Here is a 15705-nt window from a genome sequence, read left to right as displayed (position 1 = left end):
TTGAAACTTTTGTCATGTGTTCGAGCTCGGCCAACTCGGGAGTTGCGGTACTGAATGTGCATTCTGCCACAAAATCGACCAAGGCTTTTTGATTGTCGTTCGAGGTTCATACCAGATATCGTACTCGCTTAATTCGATAAACCACTTCGTCAGTTTGCTAGATACCTAGGGTTTGAGCATAATCTGTCTCAAAGGCTTGTTGGTGAGGACGATGGTAGTGCGGGATAGGATGTATGGACGAAGCTTGCGAGATGCTATGATTAGCGCATACGCTAATTTCTCAATCTCCGGGTACCTAGTTTCTGCGTCCTACAAAACATTACTAACATAGTAGATGGGTCGTTGGACACGATCTACTTCTTTGATTAGTACCGAGCTGACCACCTCGTCACTCGCGGAGAGGTACAACATTAATACATCCCCTTCCTCGGGTCGAATCAGAACTGGGGTGGTACCTAGGTATCTTTTCAGGTCGTCTAACATTCTACAGTCCATTCAAAGTCCTTACTCTTTTTCATGGCTTTGAAAAAGGGTTGGCTGCGATCTACCGACTTGGACAAAAACTCTTAGAGGTTCGGCCACCTTGAGAGAAGAGAAGAGAAGAAGGCTAGGCGCAAGGAAGAAGAAGAAGAAGGGCTGAAGGAAGTTCAAGACAAGCAAGCTAGAAGAAGAAGGTGAGTTCGAATTGAGGGATTGTGATTCAAAGATTTTTTGTAATAAATCATTTGTAGTTTCATTCTCTTTTGATTTGAATTCAGTTTCTTAGTTATATGTTCTTTCTTCTTTCTCCTTGTTTCCATTCTTCCTTGATGTATTTCAGCTTGTAAAATTTCAGTTCAGCAATCTAATTCTTTTTTATTCATTCAAATGGTCATGCATTGTACTTGAAGTTTCTTGAATAAGGGTGTGATTAAAGATCAATTCGGCCAACTAACCTTCAAAACTCAGATCTGAATTCTCAGATCTGAGATTGCAAGATCTGAATTGCTTGAAAGAGAATTCAGATCTGCAAATTTCAGATTGGGCGAATTAATCTACAGCTTGGAATTCCTAGAGTGCTTGAGAGAGACTCTAAGAATTCAGATCTACTATTCAAGAACTGAATTGAGTGCAAGGTTAGAGATAACTTGCACAATTCAGTTGGTGATCAATTCAGATTTGAATTGATGCCTTAGAAGTGTTTGAAGAAATGCATGCATGGGGATTAGATTCTTGCTAGAGATAGAAGAACCGTCACTCATGCATAGGATGAACATGCGCTTGAGAGAGGCTGTTCATGACCTTGGGGTTTCACCAAACCAAGGCTCAATCATGATTCATTCGAATGATCCAAATTGATAGATTGCTGAATTCTGAGATTGACATTTACTGCTTACTCTTCTAACCTGAATTGAAGGCAATTGGACCAATGATTTAGATAGATTTTAATTTAGGATTTCTTAGCTTTCATTAGAGTTTTGATTTATTTGTTGATCAGATAAGAAATGTTCAATTTGGTATTGGTAATTGTTTCCTAAATCCTCGTGGGAACGATACTTCACTCACTACTTTATTACTTGAACGGCTAGTGCACTTGCTAGTGTCACAATGAGCCACACATCAAGTTTTTGGCGCCGTTGCCGGGGATTTAGAGAAGCAATATTAGGAAACATTGAGCATTCTTAATCTAATCTCATTCAGCATTGCATTCATAGTTGGGTTAATTTGCTAACTTTTTCATTTCAGCTTGGACTGCAACTGCTGTACTCATGTAGTTATGTTTCTTCTTTCTTAAGTAGATTACTCTCTTTTTCTGGTTTCAGTTTCATTTTAATAAAGGCATATTTGATTTCTATTCAATCTTGGTGTTGTTCCTTTCAAAAAGAATAAAGAAAAAGAAAAAAAATTCACATAAACATGAGTGTTGCAGATCTGAGTTGCATTCGGCACTCAGATCAGTAGATTTCAGATCTGCAGCACTCAGCCGAAAAGAATTATTTGTGTTTCAGAATTTTATTTCCTTTTCCGTTACAAATATATATATATATATATATATATATATATATATATATATATAAAATGAAAAAAAAAAAGGAGATCTTTTGAACAACCAGAGGAGCAAATGAGAATTCGGATCAGAATTCAGATCTGAGTTCAGATCTGAATTCTGCTACAGCAGATTTGCAACAGTTCAGATCTGAGTTCCTCTGAACTCAGACCTGAACTGATGCAATTTTGTGGGGAATTGGGTGTCATAACCACCCCAATTTACCCTAGGACACTTCTGCTACTCCTCAAAGGCAATTTGGTAGAAATAACTGAAGGTAAGGCAATTGAGATTTCAGATCCGAACTCAGACTTGAGTTCAGACCTGAACTCTGCTATAGCAGAACTGCAATACTCAGAAAAAAAAAATATCTGTTCTCAGCCCTTTATTATTCTTTTCTTTCATTGCAAAAAGAAAAAAAAAATATATTTAGATAGTGAAAAAAAAAAAAAGAAAGAGAAAGAACCATGGAAACCAAGGATTCGGATCAGAACTCAGATTTGAGTTCAGATCTGAGTTCTGCTGTAGCAGATCTGCAACAGTTCAGATCTGAGTTCTCTTGAACTCAGACCTGAACTGATGTAAATTCAAAGGGTAATTGGGGGTTATCTTCACCCCAATACACCCTACAAAAAATCTGCTATCTCCCAAAAATAATTGGATAGTCATGGTTAAAAAAAAAAAAAAAAAAAAAAAAATTCGAATCTGCAATCACCTAGATCTGAACTGGGGTTGTGAACAGAGCAGGATACAGGGCATACTTTGCTGTATTAAATAACTTGTACTTCGATCTATCTGAGCTGATTTGGTTGAAGAAAAGTATATTTAATCTGAGAATTTTTTATGCCTCAAGAGATTTCATGAAAAGTGGCACTTCCACACCATTTTTTCTATTAGAGTTCAGACCTATAGCAGGGCTACTATAGCAGACCTGCTACAGCAAGACTGAACCAGGGCAGGTTTTGAACAGGTTTGTATTACAATTAACATTACTAAATTGGCATTGTGAATTGTCCTGGGCTGATCTTTGAAATTTTTTTTTCAAGATAGATAGCTCTGATTTCAGCTGTGCATGAATAGAAAGTCTAGCAGATCTGAATGGGTGTGTGCAGCCATGTGTACTACATTCCAATAAGTGTATACTCCATCAAGGGCTACATTGATGGAGCCATGTTTCTTCTCTTGATACTTGATTGTTCCATCCTTAGTTTCAGTTTTAATGTAGCTTATGCAAATCAAATTTCTCTTCTTCTTTTGGTTCTAAAAAATATATATATATATATAAATAAATAAATAAATAAATCTCAAAATGAGTTCAGATCTGAATTGCATTCATCAATCAGACCTGCACTCATCCAAAAAGATTTTGGTTGCATTGCTGTATTTTGTTTTAGTTTTCTTCCTTTAAAAAAAAAAAAAAAAAAAAAGAAAAGAAAAGAAAAATAGAAAAAGAAAAGAAAAAGAAAATAAGATCCCAGCAGCCACACCATGGTGAATACAGGTCTGATTTCAGATTTTTTTTTTTACTAACTGATTGATTTTGGTTTTGTGCAGATCTGTATACAGCATGTTTCATTGCTGATATCAGTAGGTTATCCTGCTGAATTGCTCAGTTTTAGTATGGCTACTCCATCTGGTGTTTGGTGATGCATAGCTCATCAAAACAGTGGGCTCAGATCTGATATTTAGTAGCCTTCCAATATGGAAATCAGACCTGAGCACAACTGTACTGTTATCAGCAGCTGCTATTATATTTATTGTTGTTCTCAGTGGCTACTGAGATTTCAGCTCTCAGCAGTTTAGATCTGTGTAATTAAATCCCGTCCCTGATTTCAGCAATATAAAGAAGAGGAATTTGTAAACTGTTGTTCTACTCAGAGATTACTGAATTCAGACCTGTTTGTAAATTGCTACTGAATTTTGTATATTGAATAAGATGTTGATATGCTTTTAGTTAGCTGCATTTATTTATTTTAGGATGTAGGTTTGTATATTCCAATACTTCACTTTACATTTTCAGTTGTAATAGGATTAGTTATTTATTTTCTTTTGTGAATATTGGCATTTTTATTGCTTTGACTTTAACAGTTTATGACAAGCAGACCTGAACTGGAAGAGATCCTTTACGACCCAGAGATTGAACGGACTCTCCGTGTCCGTTTGAGAGCTGCTAAGCAAGTCAGACAAGAAGCACAAGAAATGGCTGAACAAAGAACTATGATGGATTATGCCAAGCCTACCCTCACCGGGACTGTCTCCAGCATTATCAGGCCAACTATTGCTGCCAATAACTTCGAAATTAAACCGGCCATAATCCAAATGATACAAAATACGGTTCAGTTTTGTGGTATGGCCCATGAGGATCCGAATGCCCATATTGCTAACTTCTTGGAAATCTGTGACACCTTCAAACACAATGGGGTAAGTGATGATGCCATCCGGCTGAGGTTATTCCCATTTTCTTTGAAGGATAAAGCCAAAGCTTGGTTGAACTCATTACCGGCAGGATCTATAGCCACATGGGATGAAATGGCCAGTCGTTTTCTCTCTAAATATTTTCCCCCTTCTAAAACTGCTAAAATGAGGAATGACATCACTACATTTTTCCAGCAAGAAGGGGAATCTCTCTATGAGTCCTGGGAACGTTACAAAGAGCTACTAAGGAGGGTTCCTCACCATGGCCTTCCGATTTGGCTGCAGGTGCAAACATTTTATAATGGTCTGACCGATTCAAACAAGACCATCTTAGATGCAGCAGCTGGGGGCTCCATAAACAATAAGACTCCCGAGGTTGCCCATGCACTCATCGAGGAGATGGCAGCCAATAACTACCAATGGCATTCAGAAAGGACACCAGTTAGAAAGCAGCATGGCCTTCATAATGTGGATACATACACAGCTCTCTCTGCACAAATAGGAGCACTTAGCAAAAAATTTGATGAGATGCAGATGGCAGCTATGCATGTACAGTATGATAAGTGTGGGGGAGGCCATGATAGCACTGAATTCCAAGTTGGCAGTCAGACTTTTCAGTCCACAGAACAAGTAGACTTTGTTGGCAACTTTACAAGACAGCCAGGAAATCAGTACCATCATGCCCATAACCCCGGATGGAGAGGCCACCTGAATCAGCATGCACCTAAGCCTTTCCACCAAAACTTCTATCAGCCGGAACCGAAATCTAACTTGGAGGAGCTGATGACCAAGTTCATAGCTAGTGCGGAAAATAGATTTCAGAAAAACGAAACATCGATAAGGAACTTGGAAACTCAGGTTGGGCAGCTGGCACAGATGATTTCAGAAAGGGCTCCGGGTACCTTACCTAGTAACACCATGGTAAACCCAAGGGAACAAGAGGCTGTTGGGAGAATTCCCAATTCAGATACTTAGTCATAAACTGTCTTACTTGCTTTTTGTTTTTATTTTTCATAGCATTTAAGTTTAGTTAGTTTTTCTTAGAATTTAATTGAATAAAGATACTGATCTCCTCTTCTAGTTTGCAAGTGATTTCTAGCAGAAGAAGTTTTCCACCGACAACATATTGCAGAATTTAAGAATGATCTTCAGGGAAGTCCTCTAAATACCTCCTATTACTTGTTGATGCTCTTGCTAGTTTTATTGTTACTGCCTAACACTACGAACATTGAGGACAATGTTCATCTTAAGTGTGGGGGAGTGAGCCCGAGGCTAGGGTATGGGGGCTGAAACCATGCACCCCAACACACATATGCAGGCAATGACATAACCAAAAAAAAGACTGGAACCCCTCAAATTCATTACTATTTATTTGATGATTTTTTTTTAAGAAGGAATTCAATGAGTTGAGGGAGACTGATGTACTTGTTAAGTTTTTATTCTTGTGAATGACCCAATTTGATATATGCATGAGAAAAGGGGAGTTGAATATGCCTTTCAGCATGACTAGCCCTAACTTCCTTCATGTGTATGGAAGCCCTTGATTTCATTGTTAATGGTCAAGAGATCTAGTGCATATCTGAAGTGCTAATTCTTGAGGTTCAATAATTGCAAAGAAGGACAAAAGCCCAAATTGACTCCGCTATTTTGAGTTGAATAGTAAAACTAACAGCTCAGAACATGAGTCCTACCTCAAGTAAGTGACCAGTGTGAGATGGAGCATAAGATGCACTCACACCAAAAAAAAAAAAAAAAAAAAAAAAAAAGGAAGAAAAGAAAAGAGAGAGAAAAGTGTGAGATGGAGCATAAAATGCACTCACACCGGAAAAAAAAAAAAAAAAAAAAAAAAGAAAAGGGTGAGAAGGAGCATAAGATGCACTCACCCTTAGAAATAAGTAATTGTGGTGACAACCGAGGTTCAAAGGGGCACTCTAAAGTTGAACTCTCATTGAGATTTAGTTACAGATGTGAAACTTAGTGAAAGTTGATTATTAACCTTGACAATTAAGGAGCTGATTTATATATGAATTAGGAGTGAAGGCTAGACTATGATGAAATTCATATTCTCCTTTCCTCGGATCTGATACATATCTTAAATGGTCATTTACAAAAATAAGAGTTGAGCACTTACAAAAGTTCCCCGACTACTCAATGCATTTCTATCTTAAAAAGTTCACCAGGTAAATGGTGAGAACAGAAGGGGGGAATGTTAAGTTTATGGCTGATGTCTTTGCTTGAGGACAAGCAAAAGCTTAAGTGTGGGGGTATTTGATGAACTTACAATTTATCTATAATTTTTGAGGACTTTAGCATGGATTTTTATGCCGGTTTTATTAATTTTTGCCTTAATTTAGCTTAATGCTAAGAATAGGTTCAGGGATAATCAATCCAAGAGAAGGAAGGAAAAAGGCAAGAAAAGAAGGTTCAAAAAGACCAATTTCAGTCCAGCCCGGTCGTGGAAGCAAGAGAGAGCACTTCGGCCCAAAAAGAGCAAGTGAATTCCTTGAGAAAACCCCAGAAAATAAAGCCTAGCTATGAGGAGAATTCGGCCCAGCAAGGAAGGCCCATTTTTAGCCCAAATAACAGCCTAGAGTGTAGCCCACATGAGCTCAAAAGCAAGCTAAGTTGTAGCCCAAATAGCAGCCCAAAGGGAGCTAGGGGCGGCAACTTCTAGGAGTTTCTTGAAGAGAAGGAGGGAGCACTCTAGAAGGTTCATGAGGGGTGTAATACACCCCATTCTAGAGGCTTCAAAAAGGGGCAAGAGCCCCCTTGAAAAACTATATAAGGAGGCCTCTAGGAGGGGAGAAAGGGGTTCAATTGCTTGAGAGAAAGGCTCTCCCACTCTTAGAGGTTCGGCCACCTTGAGAGAAGAGAAGAGAAGAAGGCTAGGCGCAAGGAAGAAGAAGAAGAAGGACTGAAGGAAGTTCAAGACAAGCAAGCTAGAAGAAGAAGGTGAGTTCGAATTGAGGGATTGTGATTCAAAGATTTTTTGTAATAAATCATTTGTAGTTTCATTCTCTTTTGATTTGAATTCAGTTTCTTAGTTATATGTTCTTTCTTCTTTCTCCTTGTTTCCATTCTTCCTTGATGTATTTCAGCTTGTAAAATTTCAGTTCAGCAATCTAATTCTTTTTGATTCATTCAAATGGTCATGCATTGTACTTGAAGTTTCTTGAATAAGGGTGTGATTAAAGATCAATTCGGCCAACTAACCTTCAAAACTCAGATCTGAATTCTCAGATCTGAGATTGCAAGATGTGAATTGCTTGAAAGAGAATTCAGATCTGCAAATTTCAGATTGGGCAAATTTAACCCGGTGACCAATGCTTCGTACTCTGCTTCATTGTTTGATGTCGTGAATCCGAACCAGAGTGTGTATTCTAGCTTCACCTCGCTTGGGCCATACAGAATCAGTCCTGCACCGCTTCCTTGCTGGTTGGATGAGCCGTCAACGTGGAAAATCTAGGGCTCCTCATCCCAGGTCGAACCTACTCTGACAGGGACCGGTGCCGCACTGGTTGAAACTTTTGTCATGTGTTCGAGCTCGGCCAACTCGGGAGTTGCGGTACTGAATGTGCTTTCTGCCACAAAATCGACCAAGGCTTTTTGATTGTCGTTCGAGGTTCATACCAGATATCGTACTCGCTTAATTCGATAAACCACTTCGTCAGTTTGCTAGATACCTAGGGTTTGAGCATAATCTGTCTCAAAGGCTTGTTGGTGAGGACGATGGTAGTGCTGGATAGGATGTATGGACGAAGCTTGCGAGATGCTATGATTAGCGCATACGCTAATTTCTCAATCTCCGGGTACCTAGTTTCTGCGTCCTACAAAACTTTACTAACATAGTAGATGGGTCGTTGGACACGATCTACTTCTTTGATTAGTACCTAGCTGACCACCTCGTCACTCGCGGAGAGGTACAACTTTAATACATCCCCTTCCTCGGGTCGAATCAGAACTGGGGTGGTACCTAGGTATCTTTTCAGGTCGTCTAACATTCTACAGTCCATTCAAAGTCCTTACTCTTTTTCATGGCTTTGAAAAAGGGTAGGCAGCGATCTGCCGATTTGGACATAAAGTAGCTATTCGACCAGTCATCCTCTGAACCTCTTTTATTTTGTGGGGTGGTCTCATATCTAGGATGCCCTTTATTTTTTCTAAATTGGCTTCTATGCCACACCGGTTGACTATATATCCTAGGAATTTACCCGAGATAACTCCAAAGAAACACTTGTTTGGATTTAATCTCATGTTGTAATTTCATAACATTTCAAAAACACTTTGTAATTATTCAACAAAAATGTGGAAAATTGGGTCTTCATGACCAAGTCATCAACACAACCTTCAATTTTATTGCCCATTAATGGCTCAATTTATGAGTTAGAATTTTGGAGTCTATTCCGGGCATTTTTGCCATAGACCAAGCAAAAAATCTATGTTTTTGAGTAAGAAACTTAGTAGCTGGGAGCAGAGCGGCTCGTTGATCGAAGCACCATTCTGGAGAGCCTTTGTTGGGCTATCGGTTGAGACCGAGATGTGGACTGTCTCCTCTGTTGGGGTAGCTCGCTCGTCGGCATATTCCGCTGGTCACTCGAGCTCGACATCATCCACTAGCTTTGCTTTCCCCTTGAGAGCAGCTACGTAGCACTTGCGTGATTCGAACTGGTCACCCCACACAAATCCTATTCCATAGTCCATTCGGAACTTCATCGCTAGATAGTAGGTGGATACTATTGCATGTAAGACGTGTGTAATGGGTCGACCTACTATGGCCTTATAGGGAGAGGGATTCACAACCATCAGAAATGTGTGATCAAACCTCGCGATATTTGGCCACGTGTCGGCCTCTATGAGTACCATGACTCGTCCGAGAGGTCTGACCTCCTCGTCGCTAAATCCTACCAGGGGATTGTCTATGGTAGGGTCCCATGAAGCAGGTAATTTACGAGTGGGTTGATGCAGCTTGGTTCTGCTTGTGCTACGGGAGCGATCTCTTCTGCCCCCCGAGAATGCTAGGCTGAGGTAAGTTATCTATATACATGGTTTGCTTGGTGTTACTGCTTGTGTTGGCTAATCGATACAAGGCATCGGCCTCAGAGTTCTCGGACCTCAGAATCTGTCTGATGAAGTAAGAAACAAAGCCGCGTAGGATCTCTCTAACTTTGGTCAAGTAAGCAGCCATAGTGGGGTCACGGGCTTCATATTCACCGGTGACTTGGTTGACTACAAGCTGTGAGTTGCTGCATACAATGATGTGCTTTGCCTTTATTTCCCTTTTTAGTTTTAACCCGGTGACCAATGCTTCGTACTCTGCTTCATTGTTTGATGTCGTGAATCCGAACCAGAGTGTGTATTCTAGCTTCACCTTGCTAGGGCCATACAGAATCAGTCCGGCACCGCTTCCTTGCTGGTTGGATGAGCCGTCAACGTGGAGAATCTAAGGCTCCTCATCCCAGGTCGAACCTACTCTGATAGGGACCGGTGCCGCACTGGTTGAAACTTTTGTCATGTGTTCGAGCTCGGCCAACTCGGGAGTTGCGGTACTGATTGTGCATTCTGCCACAAAATCGACCAAGGCTTTTTGATTGTCGTTCGAGGTTCATACCAGATATCGTACTCGCTTAATTCGATAAACCACTTCGTCAGTTTGCTAGATACCTAGGGTTTGAGCATAATCTGTCTCAAAGGCTTGTTGGTGAGGACGATGGTAGTGCGGGCTAGGAAGTATGGGAGAAGTTTCCGAGATGCTATGATTAGCGCATACGCTAATTTCTCAATCTCCGGGTACCTAGTTTCTGCGTCCTACAAAACTTTACTAACATAGTAGATGGGTCGTTGGACACGATCTACTTCTTTGATTAGTACCTAGCTGACCACCTCGTCACTCGCGGAGAGGTACAACATTAATACATCCCCTTCCTCGGGTCGAATCAGAACTGGGGTGGTACCGAGGTATCTTTTCAGGTCGTCTAACATTCTACAGTCCATTCAAAGTCCTTACTCTTTTTCATGGCTTTGAAAAAGGGTAGGCAGCGATCTGCCGACTTGGACATAAAGTAGCTATTCGACCAGTCATCCTCTGAACCTCTTTTATTTTGTGGGGTGGTCTCATATCTAGGATGGCCTTTATTTTTTCTACATTGGCTTCTATGCCACACCGGTTGACTATATATCCTAGGAATTTACCCGAGATAACTCCAAAGAAACACTTGTTTGGATTTAATCTCATGTTGTATTTTCATAACATTTCAAAAACACTTTGTAATTATTCAACAAAAATGTGGAAAATTGGGTCTTCATGACCATGTCATCAACACAACATTCAATTTTATTTCCAATTAATGGCTCAATTTATGAGTTAGAATTTTGGAGTCTATTCTGGGCATTTCTGCGATAGACCAAGCAAAAAATCTAAGTTTTTGAGTAAGAAACTTAGTAGCTGGGAGCGGAGTGGCTCGTTGATCGAAGCATCGATCTGGAGAGTCTTTGTTGGGTTATCGGTTGTGACCGAGATGTGGACTGTCTCCTCTGTTGGGGTAGCTCGCTCGTCGGCATAATCCGCTGGTCACTCGAGCTCGACATCAGCCACTAGCTTTGCTTTCCCCTTGAGAGCAGCTACGTAGCACTTGCGTGATTCGAACTGGTCACCCCGCACAAATCCTACTCCATAGTACATTGGGAACTTCATCGCTAGATAGTAGGTGGATACTATTGCATGTAAGACGTGCGTAATGGGTCGACCTACTATGGCCTTATAGGGAGAGGGAATCACCACCATCAGAAATGTGTGATCAAACCTCGTGATATTTGGCCACGTGTCGGCCTCTATGAGTACCATGACTCGTCCGAGAGGTCTGACCTCCTCGCCGCTAAATCCTACCAGGGGAGTGTCTATGGTAGGGTCCCATAAAGCAGGTAATTTACGTGTGGGTTGATCCAGCTTCGTTCGGCTTGTGCTACGGGAGCGATCTCTTGTGCCCCCCGAGAATGCTAGGCTGAGGTAAGTTATCTATATACATGGTCTGCATGGTGTTACTGCTTGTGTTGGCTAATCGATACAAGGCATCGGCCTCAGAGTTCTCGGACCTCAGAATCTGTCTGATGAAGTAAGAAACAAAGCCGCGTAGGATCTCTCTAACTTTGGTCAAGTAAGCAGCCATAGTGGGGTCACGGGCTTCATATTCACCGGTGACTTGGTTGACTACAAGCTGTGAGTCGCTGCATACAATGATGTGCTTTGCCTTTATATCCCTTGTTAGGTTTAACCCGGTGACCAAAGCTTCGTACTCTGCTTCATTGTTTGATGTCGTGTTTCCGAACCAGAGTGTGTATTCTACCTTCACCTCGCTTGGGTCATACAGAATCAGTCCTGCACCGCTTCCTTTCTGGTTGGATGAGCCGTCAACGTGGAGAATCTAAGGCTCCTCATCCCAGGTCGAACCTACTCTGACAGGGACCGGTGCCGCACTGGTTGAAACTTTTGTCATGTGTTCGAGCTCGGCCAACTCGGGAGTTGCGGTACTGAATGTGCATTCTGCCACAAAATCGACCAAGGCTTTTTGATTGTCGTTCGAGGTTCATACCAGATATCGTACTCGCTTAATTCGATAAACCACTTCGTCAGTTTGCTAGATACCTAGGGTTTGAGCATAATCTGTCTCAAAGGCTTGTTGGTGAGGACGATGGTAGTGCGGGATAGGATGTATGGACGAAGCTTGCGAGATGCTATGATTAGCGCATACGCTAATTTCTCAATCTCTGGGTACCTAGTTTCTGCGTCCTACAAAACTTTACTAACATAGTAGATGGGTCGTTGGACACGATCTACTTCTTTGATTAGTACCTAGCTGACCACCTCATCACTCGCGGAGAGGTACAACATTAATACATCCCCTTCCTCGGGTCGAATCAGAACTGGGGTGGTACCTAGGTATCTTTTCAGTTCGTCTAACATTCTACAGTCCATTCAAAGTCCTTACTCTTTTTCATGGCTTTGAAAAAGGGTTGGCAGCGATCTACCGACTTGGACATAAACTAGCTATTCGACCAGTCATCCTCTGAACCTCTTTTATTTTGAGGGGTGGTCTCATATCTAGGATGGCCTTTATTTTTTCTAAATTGGCTTCTATGCCACACCGGTTGACTATATATCCTAGGAATTTACCCGAGATAACTCCAAAGAAACACTTGTTTGGATTTAATCTCATGTTGTATTTTCATAACATTGCAAAAACACTTTGTAATTATTCAACAAAAATGTGGAAAATTGGGTCTTCATGACCATGTCATCAACACAACATTCAATTTTATTGCCAATTAATGGCTCAATTTATGAGTTAGAATTTTGGAATCTATTCCGGGCATTTCTGCCATAGACCAAGCAAAAAATCTAAGTTTTTGAGTAAGAAACTTAGTAGCTGGGAGCGGAGCGGCTCGTTGATCGAAGCACCGATCTGGAGAGTCTTTGTTGGGTTATCAGTTGAGACCAAGATGTGGACTGTCTCCTCTGTTGGGGTAGCTCGGTCGTCGGCATATTCCGCTGGTCACTCGAGCTCGACATCAGCCACTAGCTTTGCTTTCCCCTTGAGAGCAGCTACGTAGCACTTGCGTGATTCGAACTGGTCACCCCACACAAATCCTACTCCATAGTCCATTCGGAACTTCATCGCTAGATAGTAGGTGGATACTATTTCATGTATGACGTGCGTAATGGGTCGACCTACTATGGCCTTATAGGGAGAGGGAGTCACAACCATCAAAAATGTGTGATCAAACCTCGCGATATTTGGCCACGTGTCGGCCTCTATGAGTACCATGACTCGCCCGAGAGGTCTGACCTCCTCGCCGCTAAATCCTACCAGGGGAGTGTCTATGGTAGGGTCCCAGGATGCAGGTAATTTACGAGTGGGTTGATCCAGCTTGGTTCTGCTTGTGCTACGGGAGCGATCTATTCTGCCCCCCGAGAATGCTAGGCTGAGGTAAGTTATCTACATACATGGTCTGCATGGTGTTACTGCTTGTGTTGGCTAATCGATACATGGCATCGGCCTCAGAGTTCTTGGACCTCAGAATCTGTCTGATGAAGTAAGAAACAAAGCCGCGTAGGATCTCTCTAACTTTGGCCAAGTAAGCAGCCATAGTGGGGTCACGGGATTCATATTCACCGGTGACTTGGTTGACTACAAGCTGTGAGTCGCTGCATACAATGATGTGCTTTGCCTTTATTTCCCTTGTTAGGTTTAACCCGGTGACCAATGCTTCGTACTCTGCTTCATTGTTTGATGTCGTGAATCTGAACCAGAGTGTGTATTCTAGCTTCACCTCGCTTGGGCCATACAGAATCAGTCCTGCACCGCTTCCTTGCTGGTTGGATGAGCCGTCATCGTGGAGAATCTAGGGCTCCTCATCCCAGGTCGAACCTACTCTGACAGGGACCGGTGCCGCACTGGTTGAAACTTTTGTCATGTGTTCGAGCTCGGCCAACTCGGGAGTTGCGGTACTGAATGTGCATTCTGCCACAAAATCGACCAAGGCTTTTTGATTGTCGTTCGAGGTTCATACCAGATATCGTACTCGCTTAATTCGATAAACCACTTCGTCAGTTTGCTAGATACCTAGGGTTTGAGCATAATCTGTCTCAAAGGCTTGTTGGTGAGGACGATGGTAGTGCGGGATAGGATGTATGGACGAAGCTTGCGAGATGCTATGATTAGTGCATACGCTAATTTCTCAATCTCTGGGTACCTAGTTTCTGCATCCTACAAAACTTTACTAACATAGTAGATGGGTCATTGGACACGATCTACTTCTTTGATTAGTACCTAGCTGACCACCTCGTCACTCGCGGAGAGGAACAACTTTAATACATCCCCTTCCTCGGGTCGAATCAAAACTGGGGTGGTACCTAGGTATCTTTTCAGTTCGTCTAACATTCTACAGTCCATTCAAAGTCCTTAATCTTTTTCATGGCTTTGAAAAAGGGTAGGCAGCGATCTGCCGACTTGGACATAAAGTAGCTATTCGACCAGTCATCCTCTGAACCTCTTTTATTTTGTGGGGTGGTCTCATATCTAGGATGGCCTTTATTTTTTCTAGATTGGCTTCTATGCCACACCGGTTGACTATATATCCTAGGAATTTACCAGAGATAACTCCAAAGAAACACTTGTTTGGATTTAATCTCATGTTGTATTTTCATAACATTTCAAAAACACTTTGTAATTATTCAACAAAAATGTGGAAAATTGGGTCTTCATGACCATGTCATCAACACAACATTCAATTTTATTGCCAATTAATGGCTCAATTTATGAGTTAGAATTTTGGAATCTATTCCGGGCATTTCTGCCATAGACCAAGCAAAAAATCTAAGTTTTTGAGTAAGAAACTTAGTAGCTGGGAGCGGAGCGGCTCGTTGATCGAAGCACCGATCTGGAGAGTCGTTGTTGGGTTATCAGTTGAGACCAAGATGTGGACTGTCTCCTCTGTTGGGGTAGCTCGGTCGTCGGCATATTCCGCTGGTCACTCGAGCTCGACATCAGCCACTAGCTTTGCTTTCCCCTTGAGAGCAGCTACGTAGCACTTGCGTGATTCGAACTGGTCACCCCACACAAATCCTACTCCATAGTCCATTCGGAACTTCATCGCTAGATAGTAGGTGGATACTATTTCATGTATGACGTGCGTAATGGGTCGACCTACTATGGCCTTATAGGGAGAGGGAGTCACAACCATCAAAAATGTGTGATCAAACCTCGCGATATTTGGCCACGTGTCGGCCTCTATGAGTACCATGACTCGCCCGAGAGGTCTGACCTCCTCGCCGCTAAATCCTACCAGGGGAGTGTCTATGGTAGGGTCCCAGGATGCAGGTAATTTACGAGTGGGTTGATCCAGCTTGGTTCTGCTTGTGCTACGGGAGCGATCTATTCTGCCCCCCGAGAATGCTAGGCTGAGGTAAGTTATCTACATACATGGTCTGCATGGTGTTACTGCTTGTGTTGGCTAATCGATACATGGCATCGGCCTCAGAGTTCTTGGACCTCAGAATCTGCCTGATGAAGTAAGAAACAAAGCCGCGTAGGATCTCTCTAACTTTGGCCAAGTAAGCAGCCATAGTGGGGTCACGGGATTCATATTCACCGGTGACTTGGTTGACTACAAGCTGTGAGTCGCTGCATACAATGATGTGCTTTGCCTTTATTTCCCTTGTTAGGTTTAACCCGGTGACCAATGCTTCGTACTCTGCTTCATTATTTGAT

The 15705-nt window shown here is 42.0% G+C and overlaps 1 protein-coding gene and 1 non-coding gene across 2 annotated transcripts; one reads left to right on the top strand and one right to left on the bottom strand.

The window, feature by feature from the left end:
- Positions 1-577: 577 nt before the first annotated feature.
- On the top strand, positions 578-5746 carry LOC148852632 (uncharacterized). Its single transcript, XM_088947542.1, has 2 exons — positions 578-674; positions 3581-5746. Exon 2 carries the CDS (start codon positions 4118-4120, stop codon positions 5414-5416), a length of 1299 nt encoding a protein of 432 aa, XP_088803668.1. The 5' UTR covers positions 578-674; positions 3581-4117; the 3' UTR covers positions 5417-5746.
- LOC148852633 (small nucleolar RNA R71) lies at positions 4604-4710 on the bottom strand. Its single transcript, XR_016100111.1, has one exon. It is a non-coding gene; the product is annotated as a small nucleolar RNA R71 (small nucleolar RNA).
- Positions 5747-15705: the final 9959 nt, after the last annotated feature.

This window comes from Nelumbo lutea, chromosome 5, assembly GCF_056320005.1.
Source record: "Nelumbo lutea isolate HS-2025 chromosome 5, American lotus-T2T, whole genome shotgun sequence".
NCBI lineage: Eukaryota > Viridiplantae > Streptophyta > Magnoliopsida > Proteales > Nelumbonaceae > Nelumbo > Nelumbo lutea.
This window is presented reverse-complemented; position numbering and strand designations above follow the sequence as displayed.